Source organism: Drechmeria coniospora, chromosome 03 (genome assembly GCF_001625195.1).
Source record: "Drechmeria coniospora strain ARSEF 6962 chromosome 03, whole genome shotgun sequence".
In the NCBI taxonomy this organism is placed as follows: domain Eukaryota; kingdom Fungi; phylum Ascomycota; class Sordariomycetes; order Hypocreales; family Ophiocordycipitaceae; genus Drechmeria; species Drechmeria coniospora.
In genome coordinates, this window is record NC_054391.1 from 2,232,941 (window position 1) to 2,258,013 (window position 25,073).

A 25,073-nucleotide genomic window follows, 5' to 3' on the forward strand; every position below is an offset into this window, starting at 1 on the left:
CAGTCCGGGTAGTTACAATAGCTCTAGTAGCAGTTGGATATCTTAGAGGTTTCCCTATAGGAGCTAAGCCGGTGCTATCTATATAAGCGGCAAGCCTAGGCGTCACAGGTATGGGGGGAAACGTAGGGGTGTGCCTCCTGGGCGCCGATGTTAAGTATGGTTCGAGTACTCAGTACTGTTATGCTCTGTGCCTGCTCCTATTGGAGCCGTCAGTCAAGCTCTGGAGTCTTTTCTATTGTCATGCTCATATTCGCCCGCAACAGAAAAGTTGAGAATCGACAGTGAGCTCACCCATGGACCCGACAACGGGGTCCCCGTTACCACTGGGTCGCCACTTTGCACTGCGCAGCGTTGCCGTTGGGCTCGGGGTCGGGACAGTAATATGCGCGGCCAATGTTTATTTTGGCCTGCAGACCGGCTGGGTGTCTATCATGTCCATGCCTGCCAGCCTCATGGGATTTGGCGTATTCAATCTGCTGCGTCGCCACTTGCAGTTCCCCTTCACGCCGGTGGAGAATGTCCTTCTCCAGAGTGTCGCGTGCGGCATGGCTATCATGCCCCTAGGCTGCGGCTTCGTCGGCGTGGTAAGATCACAGCTCAAATTGTCGTGTCGCGTCCCCCCCCCCAGCATCTTGTTCTCATATGGTTCTCTGCAGATCCCAGCCATGGAATATCTTTTGTCCCCAGACGAACAGGGTGCTCTCTCGCTGAGCCTTCCACAGCTGGTTGCCTGGTCCCTTGGCTTGTGCTATTTCGGCGTCGTTTTCGCTGTGCCTTTGTGAGTAATGCCAAACCCTCCAACCGCACAGCACGGCAAGCAGCCGAGACATAACATTGATTAACTTCTCCGGACGCTCGGGTATAGACGGCGCCAGTTTATCATCCGTGAGCGGCTGAAATTTCCAAGTGGCTTCAGCACAGCCGTCCTCATATCCGTGCTGCACGATCAAGGGGGTCTGTCTTGGAGTAAGCAGCATCTCGATGCTGCCGCTCATGGAGGTTTCGCAAGCCTTACCCCCGACGTCGTCACCCCCTGTCAAGAGACGCCGCCCAATGAAGTTACCGAAGCCGGCCAGGAGGGATCTGGGACAGGAACCGGCTCGCAGCCATCGTCCGACTCGGCATCCAGTATGCGGTCCTTGATTTTGTGTTTCCTCGCTTCGGGCCTTCTCACCATATGCACGTACTTCGTTCCAGCCCTGCGCAACATTCCCATTTTTGGTACTGTCGCAGCTCATAATTGGCTATGGACGCTCAACCCTAGTCTGGCCTACGTCGGCCAGGGCATCATTATGGGCGCCGAGACCACTCTTCACATGGCCCTCGGTGCAGTTGTTGGATGGGGTGTACTAAGTCCTCTGGCCAAGTCCAGAGGATGGGCCCCCGGCCCTGTTGACAACTGGGAGCGTGGTAGCAGAGGCTGGATTGTCTGGATCGCTTTGTCCATCATGCTCGCCGATGCGGTTGTCAACCTTGGCAACATGGCTATGCGATCAATAGTGGGTGAAGTGCCCAAAGTGCTTCGTCGTGCGATATCCGTTCTTACCCGGCGCACTTCCCATTACTACACTCTCATTCCCAGTCAGGACGACATCCATCCACAGGTTCCATCCATCAGTGATTCACCCAATGACAATATTGGTGAGGACGAACGGAACGACGCTTCCCCGGAAAATCTTACCGACGCTCCACCAGAGCATCTAATAGATTCTAGCCTCCTCATCGCAGGATTCGCCGTGTCCATCATGTTATGTATTGCCACGATTCGCTTCGTGTTTGGTGGCATCGTGCCACTCTACGCAACGGCCATTGCCCTTCTTGCAGCACTGGTCCTCAGTATCATGGGGGCCAGGGCACTTGGGGAAACGGACTTGAACCCTGTATCCGGTATCAGCAAACTTGCGCAGCTCTTTTTCGCCCTCGTCATTCCTCAGTCAAATAACTCCAGGGTTCTCATCAACCTTGTCGCTGGTGCTATTGTATGAGCCCTGCTTGTCCTGCATCGTGGTCCCAGTTTTAACTTCTTAACTGGCCAGACGCTGACCAGACGCTGTCCATAGTCGGAAGCGGTACGTCTCGCCGCAGCTTCTAGGCCGTTGCTGCATTTCTCCCATGTTCCCTCTAACCTAGATGCTTATGCCTATGGAACAGGGCGCATTGCAGGCGGGTGACCTGATGCAGGACTTGAAGACGGGTCACTTGCTTGGAGCAGCTCCAAAGGCCCAATTCTGGGGTCAAGTGATTGGTGCCACTGTGGGTGCTGTTGTCAGTGCTCTGATTTATCGTCTCTATACTACGTGGGAGCAGCCTTGTCGTATCTCTCCAGAGAATGATGCAAAAATCCTGGACTAATAGAGGATTAGGGTCTATACAATACCCGGCGAGGTCTTCCAAGTTCCGACGGCATACGTTTGGGTATTCACCGCCCGACTTGTCACGGGCCAGGGGCTCCCATTCATGGTAAAAGAGTGGGCGACAGGCGCTGGTTTGCTCTTCGCGGGCACAACCATGGTCAGAGCCTGGTCTGTAGGCAGGATATGGCGGCCCTGGGTCCCCGGGGGTGTCGCCGTCGCCGTCGGTAAGTCATCCTTTAGAGAGTTTGGGGGTTAATATTGACTGGCAGCAGGCATGTATAACGTCCCGTCCTTCACCTTGGCCCGGGCCATGGGCGGCGTTTTTAGCTGGTACTGGGTTCAATTCTTGGGACGATCAAACACGCCGCTCATTATCCTAGCATCTGTATGATTCGGCACATCTATACTTGATTTTTTTTTCATTCTCACTAACTGCTTTTGGAAGGGGTTTATTTTGGGGGAGGGATTCCTCAGCATCGTCAACTTAGTCTTGCAATGCTTCGGTGTTCCACATTATTAAGACTATCTGATGCATCCATAGCCGACTACTGCTCCGTACTTGGACCATTGACAGGTTTTGAGTCAATCCGATCCTGGCCTTTTCAAGTTCTACCTGAGCTTCCATGACTGACTTGCTCTTTTTTGGTCGGCCACAGACCATTGAGCATCAATCGTTAGCGCGCGGGCATTCTCCTCGAGCACTGCGAAGGTTACCTGCCCAGACAACTGACTTGACGTCGATACATTTGTTTGGGTGGATTTTGGGTCGATAAGTAGAAATCCCTGCTTCCAATGCGTCTCGGTCCCATATGGCCCGGTTGTGAAGGCTACATTGCCAGGCTTCTTCTTGACCCAAGCAGAGGTAGTCATTTGGGGCGCTGGAGGTTGTTCATCGCCAGACGTCGCGAAGAAATTATCAAACCAAATTAGAAACCCGTCGATGCTCTCAATGTTCCTTGTTAGATCTGACTGCCAGTCTGCCGTGAATACTAAATCCTCTGTCCTCGTTTTGCGCAAGTCAAACGTCTTGAACGGAAAGGGGCTTCCGCAGATGAATTCGGCAGGCATTGCCTCAATGCGAACGTCATCAAATATGCCCTCCTGCATTGCCTTCATGTCAAAGCCGTAGACATCCCGCCAATAGGACACGTGCTCGGCGCAATAGTTCTGGTTATCGACCGGTGCGATCCAAAGAGTGGCCGAGCTGGGCACCAGCAGACCGCCAGGTTTGAGGTACTTGTCACGAGCATAGAGCACGCTTGGCAGCATAGCTTCGTAGAGTAAACAGTACCCCATCCATTCGCTGACGATGATGTCGACTTTGTCGACCGGAAGCTTGACATCTTCGATGGCTCCACTTAGGCAGGTCACGATCGCCGACAGTCCATTGTTGAAGATGTTCTCTCTCGCCTTGATAATGATCTCTGACTTGTCGACCGCAATGACTTGCGCAGCCCCAGCAGTGGCACAAAACATGCTCAGAATACCTACAATCAGTGGACACGGAGATATTAGGAACGATCCCGGATACAAAAGTACGGACATTCGGAAAACACACCTGTACCGCAGCCGATGTCCAGTACGACCTTGTCTTTAAAGAGATGCTTGTTCTCATATATGAAATCTCGATAGGCATCCGTACGAACCTGGTCCTTCAGCATAGTTTCATGGATTTCTGCGCGCATCAGCTCCGCAAGTATATTTAGTTGACCGGGAGATGATGAAATGATGAAATACATACCATTTGAGGCGTAGGATTCAAAATAGTAGTCTGACTGGTCCTTGATTTCAATATCGGGAGACGAGAATTTCGGTTCATGCTGGTGCTCATCGCCCCAGCGGCGGTCGAGCGTTCTCTCAACATCGAGGCGATAATGCATAAAGTTTCTGCGAATCAATTCAAGCTCAGCCTCAAGCTGGGCATTGCGATCCTGTAGGGCGTTGGTCGTTTCATCACTGTGGTCGCCATCAGAATCTCGAGCTGACCCCAAGACATCTTCCAACGAGAAAAGGACGGAATCATTTTCTAGTACTGGTACGAGGTAGGTGTCATCGTCAATGTCATGATGGGAGATTGCAGCTGGCAAAGGCTTTTGACTCCTCACACGATGGCGGATGAAGTTCACAAGTTTGACGGCCCCCATGAAATCAAGTTGCAGCCGTGCAACATTGGCTCTCAAATTGAAGTTATGGTGTTGTTCACAGTGGTCCAGCATGGTATCGAGCAGTTGGAAGGTCGTTGAGTCAAACAGCGATACGAACGATATCGCTTCTTCATCAGCTTCGATATCAGCCCAATCGCTGTCATCCGACGTGTCTGATGAAGGACCATTGCCTGCAATTGGGGACGACGTGAGATCCCGAGTCGCCATGCCACCAGGACAGTTTGGTGAAGTAAAAAAATGGAGTTTCCAGACTTTTGGTGAGAGCTGTGATCGACAAACTCGCGAATGGGCAAGTATTGCTGGAATGTATGTCAATACCGAGTGTATACTGAGTACTGGAAACGAAATGAGCTCGGAAGGTAGGGGGAACCTGTTTTTTCCATAGAGGGCTTCTTACCTTCGGTATGGAATTACTTCGCTTGGGATGTTACCACTTCGCCGCGTACTTGGGAATGCAAACAGTGCCTAGGCCTTCTATACACATTTTTTGTCGTTGAAGATTTTGGCTCGTGGGTTACTCGTGCCACGCCCCACCTAAAGGTGGTGCTCACTATTACAGCGCGCACCCCACCGGATCGCGTACTTTGGTAATAGCTTCCAATTCAATAGCGTTTTCTAATACAAAGACCACCCTTTTTATTGCAAACCTATAGATATTCCAATACTTTAGTTCTTTGTTAGTTTTGTGCCTTTTTCGCGGTATTAATAAATACCCGTTTCGCTATAGTATAGAGTTTCTTATCCGCAGCCTTTACCTTCCTTCGAGCCTAAGTAATAGTTATTTGCCTTTAACTCTACTATTCGACGGCCTTGTTTAACTGTAAGGATTCTACCGGTCTTAAGGACCTTATTCTTTAATACCCGATAAAGTTAATAAGCTCTTTCTGCCTTCTTTATCCGCTAAAGGTCCCTCTTTACCTATATTAGCTCTATAGCTATTATTAAGGATCCTCGAATTAAACGGTTAAGGTTATAGTTAAAGGTATTATTAAGAGTCTTATTTTTATTGTTTATTAAATCCTCTAGCCGTTTAGTAATCTTTCTAACCTACTATAGTATTATTAGTATTAAGAAGTTAGAAGAACTAATATTAAGGGTATTAGGAGAGGGGGTCTTTAGTACTTGTATTTATATTAATTAAATAACTAATTGAGGATTTAAAGGATAGATACCGGTCTTTTTAAATACTAATAGTATTATAGTATATTTAAAGGCTTGTTTTCGAACTTCTTAGATTATTGAAAGGAAGTTAAGCTTAGTAATATTAATAAGGCTATCTCGGACTATAAAGTTAAGAGCCTTTGTATAATAATGCTTTAGCGGCTAAAAAATAGCTATATTAAGCGGTTGGAGAAGATATATAAGATATAGTAGAAGGGCAAAAGGAATAATATTCTTTTCTTTATAAAATAAAATAAACTTAATTATATAATGCAATCTATAGCCGTTTAGGATTAGTAGGCGTTTGCTATTAGTTATAGATATATAGTAATTAAAGTATTAAATCCATTAGAGGCTTAATTAATTATTTAAATAGCTACTATTTAATAAAGTAATAACTATATTATTATTATAAGGCTAGGCGTACGGGTAAAGCCCAGGTAGACAGGGGCATATAGGTAAAGCCCGGGTAAATAGGAAGGTAGGGTAGCCTAGGAGTAGGGTATACCCTAGCTATAAAAGGAACGTAAGCCCAAAAACTTAAGAAGGGCTAAGCTTTAGCTTTAAATACTACTTAATTTCTAAAAAAAGGCTTACTTACTTACTTAACTATTATTAACCTATCCGTACGTTATAATTCTAAAGCTTTTATTATAGTTACCTAAGTAAAATAGTACCTACTATATATAGTATAAGAGAGATACTATACCTCCTACTAAAGGGTAAAATAAATATAATACTAAAAGTATCCCTTATACTAAGTATACTAAGTTCCCTTAAAATAATACTAAGGAGTACCTAAAGGGAACCCTTTATTCCGAAAATACTAGCTATAGTATAAAAATAACTAGCTTAGCTATAAGAGTTAAAGAGGCTAAAGGAAAAGGAAAAAGAAATTTATACTTACCTAAGGATAAGTACTAGCTATTACTAAAGAAGGTAAAGAAAAAGGCCTAAAGAGAGTTAGATACTTCCTTAAAGAATAACTAGGAAGTTAAGGTAAAAAATATACTAAATCTTAGGTAACCTATAGCTTTATAAAAAAGGTAAAAATAGATTAATAACTTAAACTATACCTTTAATAAAATAAGGCGGAAGTTTAAGAAGAACTACTAAAAAATCCTATTAACCCTTAACTATATATAGGCCTAAGACTAAGTATACTAGGAAAGGTACCTAAATAAACTACTAAAAGACTAATAAACTATAGCTAAAAATAATTAGGATTATTTCTAAAAATAAATACTTACCCTACTAAGAGATTTAGTTAACTATTAAGCCTACTTAATAGTATAATAATAAAAAGTAATATAATAAGAAGGTTAATTCCTAATAGAGTTTAGTATTTACTTAAACTTAATTAAAAAATACTTTAGTAAAGTACTAAAGCCTAACTAGACTTACTTTTATTTTAATAAGTTACTATTAAAGTTATAGAATTAAATTAATCTATATAAGAATATTAAAGGGTATATATAGGAAGAAATAGTTTAACTAGCCTAATAACTTTAGGACTTTACTAAAACCTAACTAAAAAGGAAAACTAATATAAAGAAGGAAAGAACTTAAATTATTAAAGGAAAGTTACTAAGGAAATAAAAGTATACTAATCCTAATATAATAGTAGGGAATTCTTTTAAAAATCTATAACCCTAGGCTTAAAAAGGGTTTATAGTAGTAAAGGCCTACTACTACTAAAGTAAAATAGGAATAACTACTATTTTAACTATTAAAAGGAGGGCTATTAAGTAAAAGAATACCTAAAACCCTAGAAATAGGAAACTTTTAATAACTAAGGTAGTTACCCTTACCTTAGTCGGTAATATAAAATATAGGGTACTACCTTAGTTTATAGCTAATATAATAATTCTAGGATAAACTACCTAAGAGGTTAAGGTAGGACTAAATAGCTATACTAATATAAACCTTATTAATATATAAATAGTAAGGTAATATAGACTTTACTAAGTCTTAATAAATAAAAGCAACCTTTAAGCTATAGGGGGTCTTTAAACTATTAATTATAGGATATAGGAAGTACCTATATATATAATAAATAGTAAAGGGGGAGAAAAGGAGTTTACCTATTACTATATTAAAGTTAATATAGGACTAACTCTAAACTAAATATAGGTTATACTAAGGATACTAATATTAACTAACTTAAGGATCTACCTAAACCGTATAGGAGTATATTAATAGTTTTAGTAGGATTAGTTAAGGGTATAGCTATTATTACTTAAAAAGTTTTAAGTTAAATATAGGAATAAAGTAAAGATCTTTATAGTAATAGGAATAAAAGGTAGTCCTATTAAGTTACTAAAAAGTTATTAGGAATAGCCCTAAGGGATCCTATAGAAGCTAAAAGAGTTTAAGAATATCCTAAATATAAATAGTATAAAGATCCTATTAGTATATAAATAAATAGATTATATAATTAATCTTTAACTAAATATATTACTACTATATAGATTAATTTACTTACTCTCTTAAATAAAGCTAAAAAAGCTTAGAAAATATTTAGATAAAAATCTATAAGTTAATAAAATTTACTCTTTAAAGTTACCTATAGGATTACTTATTCTATTTATATTAAAAAAGAATAATATACTTTAATTATATATAAATTACTAAGGACTTAATAAGGTTTTAGTAAAAAATTAATATACCCTCCTACTAATATCTAAGATTATAAACTAATACTAAGGAGCTATAGTATTCTCTAAGATTAATATTAAGGATACTTACTATTAAATTTAAATTAAAAAAGGCAATAAATAAAAAATAGTATTTAGAATATACTATAGGTATTTTAAATACTTAGTAATACTATTTGGGTTAATTAATATACTAGCTACCTTTTAATACTATATCTACTAAATACTCTAAGGGTATATAAATATAATTTATATTATATACTTAAATAATATTCTAATCTTTTTAAAAAACTACTAGGAATATACTAAATATCTTAAGGAGATTCTAAGGTAGTTATAGTTAGTAAAGTTATATATTAATTTAGATAAGTATAAATTGTACTAAAAATTAATTAAGTTTTTAGGATTTATCCTATTTAAAGATAAAATAGTAATAGATTTAACTAAGGTATAGGCTATAACCTAATAGGAAGAGCCTACCTTATTCTATAATATTTAAGTATTTTTTAGGTTTTATAAATTTTTTAAAAGATTTATTAAAAACTATTTAGGAATTATAGTACCCCTATATATACTCCTTAAAGGAAGTAAAAATAAGAAAAAACTAAGAAAAGTCTATTTAAATAAAAAAAACTAATAGCCTTTTAAGAGCTAAAAAATATATTTAGAAAGGCTTTACTATTATATTATTTTAATCTAATAAGACCTATTAAAATTAAGATAGATATATTAAGTTTTATAATAGTAGGTATCCTATTCTAACTAAATAACTAAGGGTATTAGTATTTAATAGTATTTTAGTTAAAGAAATTCTTAAATATAGAATAAAACTATAAAATACTAAACTATAAAATATTTACTATTATTAAGTTATTTAGATATTAGTAATAATATATAAAAGGAATAATAATTTTAGTAAAAGTATTATTAAATTACTATAACCTATAGACCTTTATAAATAAGCTAAGGTTAATTAGGTAATAAGTATATTAGTATATAGACTTAATAGTCCTTAATTTTATTATTAAATATAAAATAAGAAAATTTAACTTAGTAAATAGGCCCTTAAGAAGACCTACTTATAAGAGTAAGGCCCTAAGTAATACCTACTTACTAGTACTATTATAAAAGTAGCTTATAGGTATAGTAAGGGAAGGAAATATATATATATAAGAGTATAGTAAAATACCTTTATAAAATAATAAGCCCTAAGCTCTAAGTAGGAATAAAAGTAATAAAATATCTTTATAAGCCGAAAAAGGCTAACCTTAATAAGGTAAAGGTAAACCTAAAGAGGTACTAATATTATGGAGTTACTAGTATTACTAGTATCTAGTGGTCGGAAATAATTATTAAGAAATCTATGGAATACTAACTTAAGGTACTAGGTATTAAAGTACTTATACTTTAATACCTGCTTAGTTATAGGATATAAGTTACGTACGGTAGTATGTAACTCTATCCTAGGATATAGCTTTATTAGGTAAAGCCTAATATTATACTATATCCTCCTCCTTCCCTAATTCCTTTAGTAGTCCTTAATTAACCTAATAATTTTTTTTTTTTTTTTTTTACCTTTATTTTGTTTGTAGGTAGTTACTAGATATATATATTAATGCTTTTATAGCTAAGGTTTTATTGTAGCCCTATTGTACTGCCCCTTTGTTCTATTTATATATAGTTGCCTTTATTCTATTTATAGGTAGTTACTAAATATATATATTAATACTCTTAAAATAAAAAGGGGAATTACCTCTTGGAATAAAGGGGTAAAATAGGAAGGGTGCACAGTAGAAGTTCAGTTGCACGGACTATCCAAAATGGATATCAATCGAGGCTGTTAGTAACAGCAGGAAGTGCACCAGTTAGTAACTGGGTAAGGAATACAGATTTGAACAAGTCAAATAGGAGTGCCAAGGGACAATTCAGAAAAGAAAGACTGTTGTATTTCTTGTACTTACTTGCGCGCGTGCGTGTGTTTTTAGCGTGTGCTTCTTGTGTGTACCTAACTATCTAAGAGTGTAGGAAAGGGAGGACTATTTTATACCTGAGAGGTAGTACCTCAATTAGTGCAATGTGTACGTGTTGGAATTCTATCTGATTCTATATAATGCATCTCCGAACAATCTGCTTGCATTTAATGCAGCTCTAAATACTCTGGTTGAGTCATACTGCAAGTTGGTTGCAACTAGCAGGGTTGATTAGTATTAGGGTTCGGTCGCGACAGTACAGCAGCAGTACTGCAGTAGTCGAGCGGGCCAGTAGTAGTACTACTGGCAAGCAACTGCTAGTTGCAGTTAGGTAGGTCCTCCCGCGCAACAGTAGTACTGTTGGCGGGTAACTACTAGTAGTAGTTGGGAGCGCGTCAATTGACGGCCCGATTAATGATCTAGCTTGGTCGACTAAGTACTACTTTGCACGTAACGTGCGACAGTAGTAAATTGGCTGGGCAGTAGTACTACTGTTATGGTATCGGGCTTAGCCCAATATAGGAGAACGGAGGGAACCAAGGGACCTACTAGGAGGAACGCACACGACTAGAAGCCCTAGTCGCTAAGTAGTTTTCCTATCCTTTAAGTCTTTTAATAAATATTATTAAGAGTCCTAGCGCAGTTGCCTAGTAACTCCGTAATATTTAAAAGACTTTGCTTATACCGGTTAGGAGGAAGGAAAAGCCTAACTATTGTAAGTTAAAATAGATAAGGGGAAGCCCAAAGAAATTAACCTCCAGTAAGTTATAGAGGACTTTATAGCAAAAGTCTATACGGAGTTTAGCCGAATATATACCCAAATGGAAACGTACACTATATAAATCTTAGCTCTATAGAAGAATAGGCAGCAATAGGTACAGCAGGACCCAAGGCACTCGTCGGCCTAGCCAATAGATACCTTAACAATCGACCCCCAGCAGGAACGGACCGGGGATAAGTCGGATATACTACGGGCCCGTATTAAACGCAAACCGATTCCGGTTGGGGATCTATACGACAGCAATAAGGGTACCTTTATAGCCTGAAAGTTCTATATAGACCGTAAGCTCTAGGTAGATAGGGACTTTATTGGGTCCGCCTAGGACTAATGGATCTTTGTTTAGCAAAACCTCTTAGCCAAAGTCCAGCAATAAGTTACAACGTACTTTAAGGAAGGCTCCCGTATCGGTTACAACCTATTCCAATTTCTAACGTACCTCGAATCGGCTTATATTAACCCCTACCGCTAGCGATTAGCGGTTGTCGAACTGGAGGATATTAGGTAAGGGACGTTGGAGTCGTTCCTAGCGTTCCTTATACGCTTCGAAGAGAAGCTTATACTAGCAGAAGGGATATATTAGCCTAGCGAGGTAAAACTTATAAAGCTCCGAATTAGGCTAACTAAGAGAATAAGGGACTATATCCTCTAGCAGGGGACTATAATAGATAACTACAACAAGGCGGTCGACGTATATAAACGAATTGCATCCGAAATGGAATTGCAATACATAAAGGATAAAATTAGGGACCGGGGCGGGCCTAGCTAAGGGACGGCTAGGGCGACCCCCCGACCCAATAAGGATAGCAATACCCTAATGTTAGGGGTTAATACGGCGGGCTTTAGGGCTACGGCCGGGCCTAGAGCGGCTATAACTAGACCGATAACAAAAACGAACTAGGGCCAAAGCGGGCCCTAACAGCAGGCGAAATAGGTTATACAGGAAGAGAGAGACAGGCATAGGGCGGCCGGTATATATATCTACTGCAGGGAGGGAGGCTACTATATCCAATAATACCCATAATAAGCTGCAATCCTATATACCCTAGGGATAAGCATTTAGGCCGCTTAGGGAGAAGAATATATTTACAAGGAATTAAAGACTAAGGAAGAGGAAGGAAATAAAGCGCCTCTAAGCTAAGTCTTGCATAGAGGCATAAAGGGTTTACAGGTAAGCGGACTATAAGGAACTAGGGGAATTAGGAGACCGAGTTTAAAAAGATTATACTAAGGATAGACAGACTACCCTTCCTTATTACTATACTTATAAATTCTATAAGATTCCTTAAGATTTAAATCGATAGCGGCTACAACTACTATAGGGCTATTAGCAAAAGGATAGCCTAATACCTATAACTTAAGCTTATCCCTCTTCCAACAAAACGGCTACTCCAAACGGCTATTATAATATCTTGGCGGAATACAGGCAATACCCTCGCCTACCCTACAATAACTAATATAGTCCGTACGACAATTAATATAGATAGCTAGGAGAGCCTAGTACTCCTATACGTTATCCTAGGCCTAAGTCGAGACGCTATATTAGGTCTACTATAGATAAAACACCAACGGGTTACCCTAAATGCAACAGATCGGACCCTTACAATCGGGGCGGTAGGTAACCAAATCGTATAAGCAAACGATATCCGCCCTCCCAACGGGTCCCAGGAGGTACACCTTACGCTAGTACAAACCTTTTTACGGAAATAATAAGGGGTACTAGTAGTAACAAGCTTACAAGAAATAGCAATAAAACTATAAGAAACAGTACTACAAGCACCCGGAAGCATAAATATAACAGCAATAGCCCTACCTACTCTCCCGGTAGCCCTCTAGGACTATACTAATCTCTTCGACAAGGAACAGGCCTTAGGCCTACTATTACACTAGGGCTCCTAGGACTACTATATCCAACTGTAACAAAACGACAAGGGAGAAATACTATAGCTACCCTAGGGCCTACTATATAACTTACTACAAGACTAACTACTCGAAGTCTGCAAATAGATTACAGACCTACTAGACAAGGGATAAATACGGGTAAGTTCGTTAGCAGTAGCAGTACTAATACTACTTACCAAGAAGGAAAACAAAGGATAAAGGCTATATATAGACTACTAGGCCCTAAACAAGATTATATAATAGGATTGTATTATAGTATCGGGCTTAGCCCGATATAGGAGAACGGAGGGAACCAAGGGACCCACTAGGAGGAACGCATATAACTAGAAGCCCTAGTCGCTAAGTAGTTTTCCTATCCTTTAAGTCTTTTAATAAACATTATTGAGAGTCCTAGAGCAGTCGCCTAGCGACTCCGTAATATTTAAAAGACTTTACTTATACCGGTTAGGAGGAAGGAAAAGCCTAACTATCGTAAGTCAAAATGGATAAGGGGAAGCCCGAAGAAATTAACCTCCAGCAAGTCATAGAGGACTTTATAGCAAAAGTCCATACGGAGTTTGGCCGAATGTATGCCTAAATGGAAACGTACTCCGTATAAATCTCAGCTCTATAAAAGAATAGGCAGCAATAGGTACAGTAGGACCCAGGGCACTCGTCGGCCCAGCCAATGGACACCTTAACAATCGACCCCCAGCAGGAACGGACCGGGGATAAATCGGGCACACTACGGGCCCGTATTAAACGCAAACCGATTCCGGTCGGGGATCCGTACGACGGTAATAAGGGCACCTTTGCAGCCTGGAAGTTCTGCATGGACTGCAAGCTCCGGGTAGATAGGGACTTTATCGGGTCCGCCTAGGACCAATGGATCTTTATTTAGCAAAACCTCTCGGCTAAAGTCCAGCGATAAGTTATAACGTACTTCGAGGAAGGCTCCCGTATTGGTTACGACCCGTTCCAATTTCTAACGTACCTTAAATCGGCTTACAGCGACCCCTACCGCCAGCGACTAGCGGTTATTGAACTGGAGGATATTAGGCAAGGGACGTCGGAGTTGTTCCTAGCGTTCCTTATACGCTTCGAAGAGAAGCTTATACTAGCAGGAGGGATACATTAGCCTAGCGAGGTAAAACTTATAAAGCTCCAAATTGGACTAACTAAGAGAATAAGGGACTATATCCTCTGGCGGGGGACTACAATAGATAACTACAATAAGGCGGTCGACGCATATAAACGAATTGCATCCGAAATAGAATCGCAACGCATAAAGGATAAAATCAAGGACTGGGGCGGGCCCGGCCAGGGGACGGCCAGAGCGACCCCCCGACCCGACAAGGACGGCAACACCCCAATATTAGGGGTCAATACGGCAGGCTCTAGGGCTACGGCCGGGCCTAGAGCGGCTATAACTAGACCAATAACAAAAACAAACCGGGGCTAAGGCGGGCCCCAACAGCGGGCGAAATAGGTTATACAAAAAGAAAGAGACAGGCATAGGGCGGCCGGTATATATATCCACTACAGGGAGGGAGGCTACTATATCCAATAATACCTACAACAAGCCGCAATCCTATATACCCTAGGGACAAGCATTTAGGCCGCTTGGGGAGAAGAATATATTCGTAAGGAATTAGAGACCAAGGAAGAGGAGGGAAATAAAGCGCCTCCAAGCTAAGTCTCGTACAGAGGTACAAAGGGTTTACAGGCAAGCGGACTACAAGGAACTAGGGGAATTAGGAGACTAAGTTTAAAAAGATTACACTAAGGATAGACGGACTACCCTTCCTTATTGCTATACTTGTAAATTCTATAAGATTCCTTAATGTTTAAATCGATAGCGGCTGTAACTACTATAGGGCCATTAGCAAAAGGATAGCCTAACGCCTGCAACTTAAGCTTATCCCTCTTCTAACAAAACGGCTACTCTAAACGGCTGTTACAATATCTCGGCGGAATACAGGCAATACCCTCGCCTACCCTACAATAACCAATATAGTCTGTACGACAATCGATATAAATAGCTAGGAGAGCCCAGTACTCCTATACATTATCCTAGGCCTAAGTCGAGACGCTATATTAGGTCTACTATAGATAAAACACCAACGGGTTACCCTAAACGCAATAGATCGGACCCTTACAATCGGGGCGGTAGGTAACTAAATCGTACAAGCAAACGACATCCGCCCTCCCGACGGGTCCTAGGAGGTATACCTTACGCTAGTACAAACCTTTTTACGGAAACAACAAGGAGTACTAGTAGTAACAAGCTTGCGAGAAATAGCAATAAAACTACAAGAAACAGCACTACAAGCACCCGGAAGCATAAATATAACAGCAATAGCCCTACCTACTCTCCCGGTAGCCCTCTAGGATTACGCTAATCTCTTCGATAAGGAATAGGCCTTAGGCCTACTACCACACCGGGGCTCCCAGGACCACTACATCCAACTGCAACAAAACAACAAGGGAGAAACACTACAGCTACCCTAGGGCCCACTATACAATTTGCTACAAGACTAACTACTCGAAGTCCGCAAACAGATTACAGACCTACTGGACAAGGGATAGATACGGGTAAGTTCGTTAGCAGCAGCAGCACTAATACTACTTACCAAGAAAGAAAACGGAGGATAGAGGCTATGCATAGACTACCGGGCCCTAAATAAGATTATACAATAGGATCGCTACCCACTCCCGCTAGTTAAAGAAACGCTACGCTTACTCTTAGGGGTACGCTAGTTTACTAAACTGGACGTACGAGCAGCATTCCATAAGTTACATATAGCGCCAGGAGACAAACCGCTTACGGCATTCCGTATACAATTTGGTCTATTCGAATAGTTAGTCTGCCCCTTCGGTCTAGCCGGGGCACCAGCTTTATTCCAAAGATATATCAACGGGGTTTTGCAGGATAAATTAGGGGAGTAGGTTACAGCCTATCTAGACGATATCCTAATCTATACCTCCGGATCGAAGGCCGACTACCTTACTAAGGTTAGGGAAATCCTCAAGCGGCTCCAGGCAGCCGGTCTGTACCTAGATCTCGATAAGTGCGCATTCGCAACAACAGAAGTTAAATACCTTGGGTTTATTATCCAAGCAGGCGTAAAGGTTAGGCCCGACCCAGCGAAAATCGCTGCAATTTAAGAATAGCAACTACCTACTAAGGTAAGGGGGATTAGGAGCTTCCTCGGTTTTGCAAACTTCTACCGCAAATTTATTCCTAATTTTGCAAGCCTTACGGAACTACTTACAGCCCTTACAGGGGGGGGTATACTATTTCGCTAGGGACCCGAAGAGGACGCAGCCTTCCAATCCCTTAAGTATACCTTTTCGTTATACCCGATCCTAGTATAATAGGACCTAGACAGGAAGACTCTCGTTAAGACCGATTGCTCAGGCAAGGCACTAGGCGGATGCCTCTTGCAAATCGACAGCAAGGGGGTCCTATAACTAGTAGCCTACTACTTAGCCAAACTTACACCAGTAGAAAGGAATTATACAATCTACAACAAGAAACTCCTAGCAGTTATTAGCTATCTTAAGGCGTAGTCGGCAGACCTACGAGGCGTTGCGGAACCATTTACGATTCTAACGGACTACAAGAACCTCGAATACTTTACTAAACCGCAGGAGATATCGGAACGACAGGTATAGTAGGCGGAAGTCCTTGCAAACTTTAATTACTCGCTACAGTACAGACCAGGCTCGCAAGCATAACGGCCGGATACGCTCTTGCGTCGGGAACAAGACAAGAAGGACGCACTACGCCTAGGATAAATACTTCGGCCAGTATTAATCTCTATACTGTAGGAGGCGCCTAGAGGCCAACCCGCGCAAGAAGGTCCCAACGCCTAGGACACCCAGGATACAGTAATTACAAATACAAGGACAGACCGGGCCCGGGCCGGCTGCAAAGTACTAAGCGCCCAAGACACAATAGCTATAAACACGGGGGCGGACCGGGCCCGTCCAGAGACGGAAGGGGGACAAGGAGCTATCGACATATCCCAACTGCTCCCAGCAGTACAGGGACAGACAGGGAAGGAGACGCTATTTTTACAGGATACGCTAGCCGGCCGATTGCTCTTCCCAGAACCCTACCTATAGGAATTGTAGGACCAGGCGTTGCAAAACGATACAATATATAAAGCCCAACAATAAGCAGTTGCAATAGGCGCATAGAAATTCCCGGCAGAAGCAAAGACAAAAGAACAAACGGCCGATTATACTATTAGTACCTACAGCGCAACACACTATAGGGGACGCCTATAGTTACTAGCCTAGGAACTACTAACAACGCGAATAATATAACAGGTATACGAATTACCTATATTGGGCTACCCGAGTCGAAACGGAACATTCCGGGTACTTTAGCGGGACTTCCACTGGGATGGTATATCGCAGGACGTAGTACGGTATGTTCGGAATTACTACTGCTACCGGAGCCGCAAGAGCTATCTACAGAGACAGGGACTCCTACAACTAATCCCCCCGCCAGACCGTTATTAGAAGCAGATATCGATCGACTTTATAACCGACCTACCAGTACAGAACGATAAGGACCCCCAATTCTTAATAGTTATTACAAACCGCCTCTCCAAATTCATTCAACTAGAGGCAATAACTACAATAAGTACAGAGGCTTATGCGGAATGGTTTAAGACCTATTAGTAGCGATTTAGGGGTTTTCCTACCTAAATTATAACGGATCGGGGATCAAACTAGCTTAGCAAGTTCTGGATATCCCTGTACTCCCTTATTAGTACGGAATAACTCTTATTAACGTTATACTACCCCCAGACGGATAGGGGCACCAAGAGGGTAAATTAGGAAATTTAAGCTACCCTATGGATCCTAATCTCGTTTAAGCAATTCGACTAGCCGGCCTACCTAGCCGCCTGCCAGCTTACCCTAAACAATAGGGAGTCTTTAGTTACAGGAGTTAGCCCGAATAAGCTATTGTTAGGCTACGAAATTGGTATAATACCTAGGGTAGAGGACGACCAGGCAAGCGTAATAACACTAAAAGGGAGGGCTATTGCTTTCCTATAATACCTAAGGGAAGGTATAGAAATTATACAAGCGGCTATCGCCTTTGTACAACAACGCCTATATAAGTCGGCAGTAGCTTCGGGTCGCCTAGCAGAGAAGTTCCAAGTAGGTAATAAGGTCTAGCTCAGCCTTAGACATATTAAAACCAACAGGCCATACAGGAAGCTAGACTGGGTAGCTTCTAAGTTTACGGTACTAGCAGTACCAATACCACTTATAGTAATACTAGATGTTCCTTGGGGCTTACACCCTACCTTCTATATAGACCTTATCGAAAGGGCAGCAAATAACCCCTTACCCAGTTAGGTAGTACGGGATTTGGAGCCAGGCCTACTGCTAGTCCAAGACAAGGACGGCACCTTGCAAGAGGAATACTAAGTCGAACGCATCCTCGCAACAAGGGGGGCCCAAGGCCAAGGGGGGCAACGCAATACCCTTGTAAAATAGCTAGGTTACGAACAACCAACCTAGAAACCGATAGAGGCCCTAGTACAAACGGAAGCCCTAGAGGAATTTACGCAGTAATAGGGAGATCCCTATACAAACGGCGGAGCGCAAGCAAGCTGCAAAACAAGACGTAAAATTTCAACTATACCGAAGGGAAAAACCGGCCCCAGAGCGCCCCCGACAAGGGCCCAACCCAACACTACTACTACGGATACGCGCTAGCCGTACTACTTAGACTCGTCGGTCTCTATATCCTCCTTACTCTCGTCCTCCTCGGTATCCTCCTTAGGGAGGGTCTTGAAACTGTCCGTTGCGGTACTTAGGCGGGGGCGGGACGTTATCGAGGGGGGCGGGGGTAGGGGCATAAAACGGAGGCGCCGGGCGACTTAGGCGATATAAGGGGCGGAGGCAACAGGGCGGCGCAACGGAGTCGCATTATCCACGCGGGACGGGCGCAACCTACTACTATTGCGGGTAACGCAGGGAGTAGAGGGGGCGGGACAGCGCGATAAGGGGGAACTATCCGCGCAAGACTCGCGCGACTTGCAGATATTGCAGCGCATCTCGGCCAAGGTAGCCACTAACTCGGCACTAACGCCCTCCTGCGCCTGCTAACGGCGGGCGAGACCGCGCACGTCACTCTAAATGCCCATCAGGGCCCGGGCTACGCCCTAAGCGAATACGCCGAGCTACGCGCTTGGTACGCTGCCGGAACGGCCACCAGCCCGAGTCGGGGTTAAGGCGTTAGCGGTAAGGACGAGGGCGCGGTTTAGGTCGTCATCGTCGGCGGCAGCGGGGGGGGAGACAATACCCGGCACGGGGGCAAGGGTGTAGGCAGGACGCACGAAGGCGGGCTCCATCTCGGCCAGGGCCAGGGTGCAAGCCCAAACCCGGCCCAGGGCTAGAAATTCGGGCGAGAGGACGGCGCAAGCGCCCGGTACGGTTCCAACCTTAGGGCGGGCCTCGACTAGGATGTAGACGTTACGCTGGGCGCAAGCACAAAGGTTGCATAGGGCGCAACGCAGCTAAGGGCGCGCGGCGAATAAATGCAGTACCTAAATGCATTTAGCGTACGCGCGTGCGCACGTACGGCAACCAGCACTACGGCCCGGCACGCAGTCGTTGCGGCCGCTGGTAACAAGGCGATTAACGCAAGGGAGGCATATTCCGCGTACCTCCTCCGGAGGTACGAACTTCTTGTCGGAGGAATCGCCCTCCACTAAGTATTCGCCTAGGGCGCAGCGACGGTCCGACTTATCGGTATAATGGCCGTAACGCGGGCCCGAACCGCATCCGGGGGGGGGGGGGGAGTACCTGCAGCGGCAGATATAATAGCGGTAGCAGCAACGAAAAGGTAACAAAGTCCTCCACAAGGGAGGAGCAATAGCAGCAAGAGTAGGATCAACAGTTCCTATTATTACCAGCTTGTCAGCCAACGGCCCGAAGGATATACGGAACGGCCCCGACGAGGAAGCAGTAACTAACCTTACGGGGGAGGAACGACGGCAATAAAGGAGCAAGCGCAACAAGAGGCAGCAAAGGAGTTAACAACAAATCGTACGGTAAGAAGCTAGAAAACGGGTAGGTACAATAGTTAAAGGAAAGAGGAACAACAAAGCGCAATAGGAAGGGAACGGAAAGGGCAATACAAAGGGAGTAGCAAGGGGGAAAAGCAAGGTAACGCCAGGCGCTACAGGCACCCGGGGAACACCCGAGGAGGGGACGAAGCGGGGTAGAGTTAGTTACCTTAGGCACCCGGTAAATACCCAGGGAGGGGCCAAGGCGGGGTAGAGTTAGTCGCTCCGGGCAACCAGCAAGCTCCCAACAGGGGACAACGCGGGGAGGAGGCCGTACGCACTTAGTACCTAACAAATACCGAAAAAAAAAAAAAAAAAAAAAAGAGGAGGAGCTACAGATTGGGAAGCCAGCCTAAGGAAGGGTAGGTTAGCTACGGCTACAGCTAGACCTTACTTCAAACGGGTAGAGCGAGACGGTATATTATAGTATCGGGCTTAGCCCAATATAGGAGAACGGAGGGAACCAAGGGACCCACTAGGAGGAACGCATACAACTAGAAGCCCTAGTCGCTAAGTAGTTTTCCTATCCTTTAAGTCTTTTAATAAACATTATTAAGAGTCCTAGAGCAGTCGCCTAGCGACTCCGTAACAGATTACTACCTACTCCTGCTAGTTAAAGAAACGCTATCCTTACTCTTAGGTATACGCTAGTTTACTAAACTAAACGTATAAGCAGCATTCTACAAGTTACGTATAGTACTAGGAGACAAACTGCTTATAGCATTCTGTATACAATTTGGTTTATTCGAATAGTTAGTCTACCCCTTCGGTCTAGCTAGGGTACTAGCTTTATTCTAAAGATATATTAATAGGGTATTACAGGATAAATTAGGGGAGTAGGTTATAGCCTACCTAAACAATATCCTAATTTATACCTCCGGATCGAAGGCTAACCACCTTACTAAGGTTAGGGAAATCCTTAAGTAGCTCCGGGCAGCCAGTTTGTACCTGGATCTCAATAAGTGCGTATTTATAACAACAGAAGTTAAATACCTTAGGTTTATTATCCAAGCAGGCGTAAAGGTTAGGCCCGACCTAACGAAAATTACTGCAATTTAAGAATAGCAACTACCTACTAAGGTAAGGGGGATTAGGAGCTTCCTAGGTTTTGCAAACTTCTATTGCGAATTTATTCCTAATTTTGTAAGCCTTACGGAACTACTTACAGCCCTTACAGGGAAGGGTATACTATTTCGCTAGGGACCTAAAGAGAACGCAGCCTTTTAATCCCTTAAGCGTACCTTTTCGTTATACCTAATCCTAGCATAATAGGACCCAGATAGGAAGACTCTCGTTAAGACCAATTTCTTAAGCAAAGTACTAAGCGGATACCTCTTGCAAATCAACAGTAAGGGGGTCCTACAACCAGTAGCCTACTACTTAGCCAAACTTATACCAGCAGAAAGAAATTATACAATCCATAACAAGGAACTCCTAGCAGTTATTAGCTATCTTAAGGCATAGTTAGCAGACCTATAAGGCGTTACGGAACTATTTACTATTCTAACGGACTATAAGAACCTCAAATACTTTACTAAACCGCAGGAGATATCGGAACAATAGGTACAGTAGGCGGAAGTCCTTGTAAACTTTAATTACTTACTATAGTATAGACTAGGCTTGTAAGTATAACGGCCGGATGCACTCTTGTATCGGGAATAAGACAAGGAGGACGCACTACGCCTAAGACAAATACTTCGGCCGGTATTAATCTCTACACTACAGGAGGCGCCCAAAGGCCAACCCGCATAAGAAGGTCCTAACGCCTAGGACACCCAGGATACAGCAATTACAAATACGGAGACAGACCGGGCCCGGGCCGGCTGTAAAGTACCAAGCGCCTAAGAGACAATAGCTACAAACACAAGGGCGGACCGGCCCCATCCAGAGACAGAAGGGGGACAAAGAGCTACCGATATATCCCAACTACTCCTAGCAGTATAGGGACAGATAGGGAAGGAAACGCTATTTTTACAGAATACACTAGCCGGCCGACTACTCTTCCCAGAACCCTACCTATAGGAATTATAGGACTAGGCGTTACAAAACGATATAATATACAAAGCCTAACGACAAGCAGTTACAATAGGCATATAGAAATTCCCGGTAAAAGTAAAGATAAAAGAACAAACGGCCAATTATACTATTAATACCTATAGCGCAATACACTATAGGGGACGCCTATAGTTACTAGCCTAGGAACTACTAATAACGCAAATAATACAATAGGTATACGAATTACCTATATCGGGCTACCCGAGTCGAAACGGAATATTCCGGGTACTTTAGCGGGACTTCTACTAGGATAGTATATTACAGGACGTAGTACGGTATGTTTGGAATTACTACTACTACTAGAGCCGTAAGAGCTATCTATAAAGACAGGGACTCCTATAACTAATCCCTCCACCAGACCGTTATTAAAAGCAGATATCGATTAACTTTATAACCAACCTACTAGTATAGAACGATAAGGACCCCTAATTCTTAATAGTTATTACAAACCGCCTCTCTAAATTTATTTAACTAAAGGCAATAACTACAATAAGTATAGAGGCTTATGCGGAACGGTTTAAGACCTATTAGTAGTAATTTAAGGGTTTTCCTACCCAGATTATAACGGATCGGGGATTAAACTGACTTAGTAAGTTCTAGATATCCCTATACTCCCTTATTAGTACGGAATAACTCTTATTAACGTTATACTACCCCTAGACGGATAGGGGTACTAAAAGGGTAAATTAAGAAATTCAAGCTACCCTACGGATCCTAATCTCGTTTAAGCAATTCGATTGGCCGGCCCACCTAACCGCCTACCAGCTTACCCTAAACAATAGGGAGTCTTTAGTTACAGGAGTCAGCCCGAACAAGCTATTATTAGGCTATAAAATCGGTACAATACCTAGGGTAAAGGACAACCAAGTAAGTATAACAATACCAAAAGGAAGGGCTATTACTTTCCTATAATACCTAAGGGAAGGAACAGAAATTATACAAGCAGCTATTACCTTTATACAATAACGCCTATATAAGTCGGTAGTAGCTTCGGGTCGCCCAATAGAGAAGTTCTAAGTAGGTAACAAGGTCTAGCTCAGCCTTAGATATATTAAAACCAACAGGCTATACAGGAAGCTAGACTAAGTAGCTTCTAAGTTTACGGTACTAGCGGTACTAACACTACTTATAGTAACACTAGATATTCCTTAGGGCTTACACCCTACTTTCTATATAGACCTTATCGAAAGGGCAGCAAACAACCCCTTACCCAGTTAGGTAGTACGGGATTTAGAGCTAGGCCTACTACTAGTCTAAGATAAGAACAGTACCTTACAAAAGGAATACTAAGTCGAACGCATCCTTACAATAAGGGGGGCCTAAGGCCGAGGGGGGTAATGCAATACCCTTATAAAATAGCTGGGTTACGAACAATTAACCTAGGAACCAATAGAGGCCCTAGTATAAATGGAAGCCCTAGAGGAATTTATACAGTAATAGGGAGATCCCTATACAAACGGTAGAGTACAGGTAAGCCGCAAAACGAAACGTAAAATTTTAACTATACTAAAGGGAAAAACCAGCCCTAGAGCGCCCCCAATAAGGGCCCGACCCAATACTACTACTATAAATACGCACTAGCCGTACTACTTAGACTTATCGGTCTCTGTATCCTCCTTACTCTTATCCGCCTCGGTATCCTCCTTAGGGAGGGTCTCGAAACTGTCCGTTGCGGTACTTAGGCAGGGGCGGGACGTTATTAAGGGGGGTAGGGGCGGGGGTATAAAATAGAGGCGCCAGGCGACTTAGGCAATATAAGGGGCGGAGGCAATAGGGTAGCGCAACGGAGTTGCATTGTCTACGCAGGACGGGTACAACCTATTACTATTGCGGGTAACGCAGGAAGTAGAGGGGGCGGGATAGCGCAACAAGGGGGAACTATCCGCATAAGACTCGCGCAACTCGTAGATATTACAGCATATCTCGGCCAAGGTAGCTACTAACTCGGTACTAACGCCCTCCTGCGCCTGCTAACGGTAGGCAAGACCGCGCATATTACTCTGGATGCCCGTTAGGGCCCGGGCCACGCCCTAAGCGAACACGCCGAGCTGCGCGCTCGGTACGCTACCGGAACGGCCACCAGCCCGAGTCGGGGTTAAGGCGTTAGCAGCAAGGACAAGGGCGCAGTTCGGGTTATCGTTATCGGTAGCGGCAGGGGGGGAGACAACACCCGGTACGGGGGCGAGGGTATAGGCAGGACGCACGGGGGCGGGCTCTATCTCGGCTAGGGCCAGGGTGCAAGCCTAAACCCGGCCTAGGGCCAGAAATTCGGGCGAGAGGACAGTACAAGCGCCCGGTACGGTTCTAACCTTAGGGCGGGCCTCGACCAGGATATAGACGTTACACTAGGCGCAAGTACAAAGGTCGCGCAGGGCGCAACGCAGCTAAGGGCGCGCAGCAAATAAATATAGCACCTAGACGCATTTAGCATACGCGCGCGTATACATACGGCAACCAGTACTACGGCCCGGTACGCAGTTGTTGCGGCTGCTAGTAACAAGGCGATTAACGCAAGGGAGGTACATTCCGCGCACCTCCTCTAGAGGTACGAACTCCTTGTCGGAGGAATCGCCCTCTACTAAGTATTCGCCTAAGGCGCAGCAACGGTCCGACTTATCGGTATAATAGCCGTAATGCGGGCCCAAACCGCGTCCGGGGGGGGGGGGGGGAGCACCCGCAGCAGTAGATATAATAGCAGTAGCAGCAACGAAAAGGTAACAAAGTCCTCCACAAGGGAGGAGCAATAGTAGCAAGAGTAGGATCAACAGTTCCTATTATTACCAGCTTATCAGCCAACGGCCCGAAGGATATACAGAACGGCCCCAACAAGGAAGCAGTAACTAACCTTACGGGGGAGGAACAACAGTAATAGAGGAGTAAGTACAATAGGAGGCAGTAAAGGAGTTAATAACAAATCGTACGGTAAAAAGCTAGAAAACGGGCAGGTATAAT

At 43.5% G+C, this 25,073-nt stretch overlaps 3 protein-coding genes across 3 annotated transcripts; 1 reads left to right on the forward strand and 2 right to left on the reverse strand.

The window, feature by feature from the left end:
• Positions 1 to 293: 293 nt before the first annotated feature.
• DCS_06478 (oligonucleotide transporter) lies at positions 294 to 2,352 on the forward strand (the record flags this gene model as incomplete). The annotated part of the gene is made up of 5 exons (XM_040803768.1): positions 294 to 584; positions 657 to 778; positions 866 to 1,979; positions 2,061 to 2,069; positions 2,152 to 2,352. The coding sequence occupies 5 exons, from the start codon at positions 294 to 296 to the stop codon at positions 2,350 to 2,352; spliced, it is 1,737 nt and encodes a 578-aa protein (XP_040653872.1).
• Positions 2,353 to 2,963: 611 nt separating this feature from the next.
• Positions 2,964 to 4,726, reverse strand: DCS_06479 (protein arginine N-methyltransferase; the record flags this gene model as incomplete). Its single annotated transcript, XM_040803769.1, has 3 exons — positions 2,964 to 3,841; positions 3,913 to 4,029; positions 4,096 to 4,726. The coding sequence occupies 3 exons, from the start codon at positions 4,724 to 4,726 to the stop codon at positions 2,964 to 2,966; spliced, it is 1,626 nt and encodes a 541-aa protein (XP_040653873.1).
• Positions 4,727 to 19,178: 14,452 nt separating this feature from the next.
• On the reverse strand, positions 19,179 to 19,554 carry DCS_06480 (uncharacterized protein; the record flags this gene model as incomplete). The annotated part of the gene is made up of 2 exons (XM_040803770.1): positions 19,179 to 19,456; positions 19,545 to 19,554. The coding sequence occupies 2 exons, from the start codon at positions 19,552 to 19,554 to the stop codon at positions 19,179 to 19,181; spliced, it is 288 nt and encodes a 95-aa protein (XP_040653874.1).
• Between the last annotated feature and the right edge of the window lie 5,519 nt (positions 19,555 to 25,073).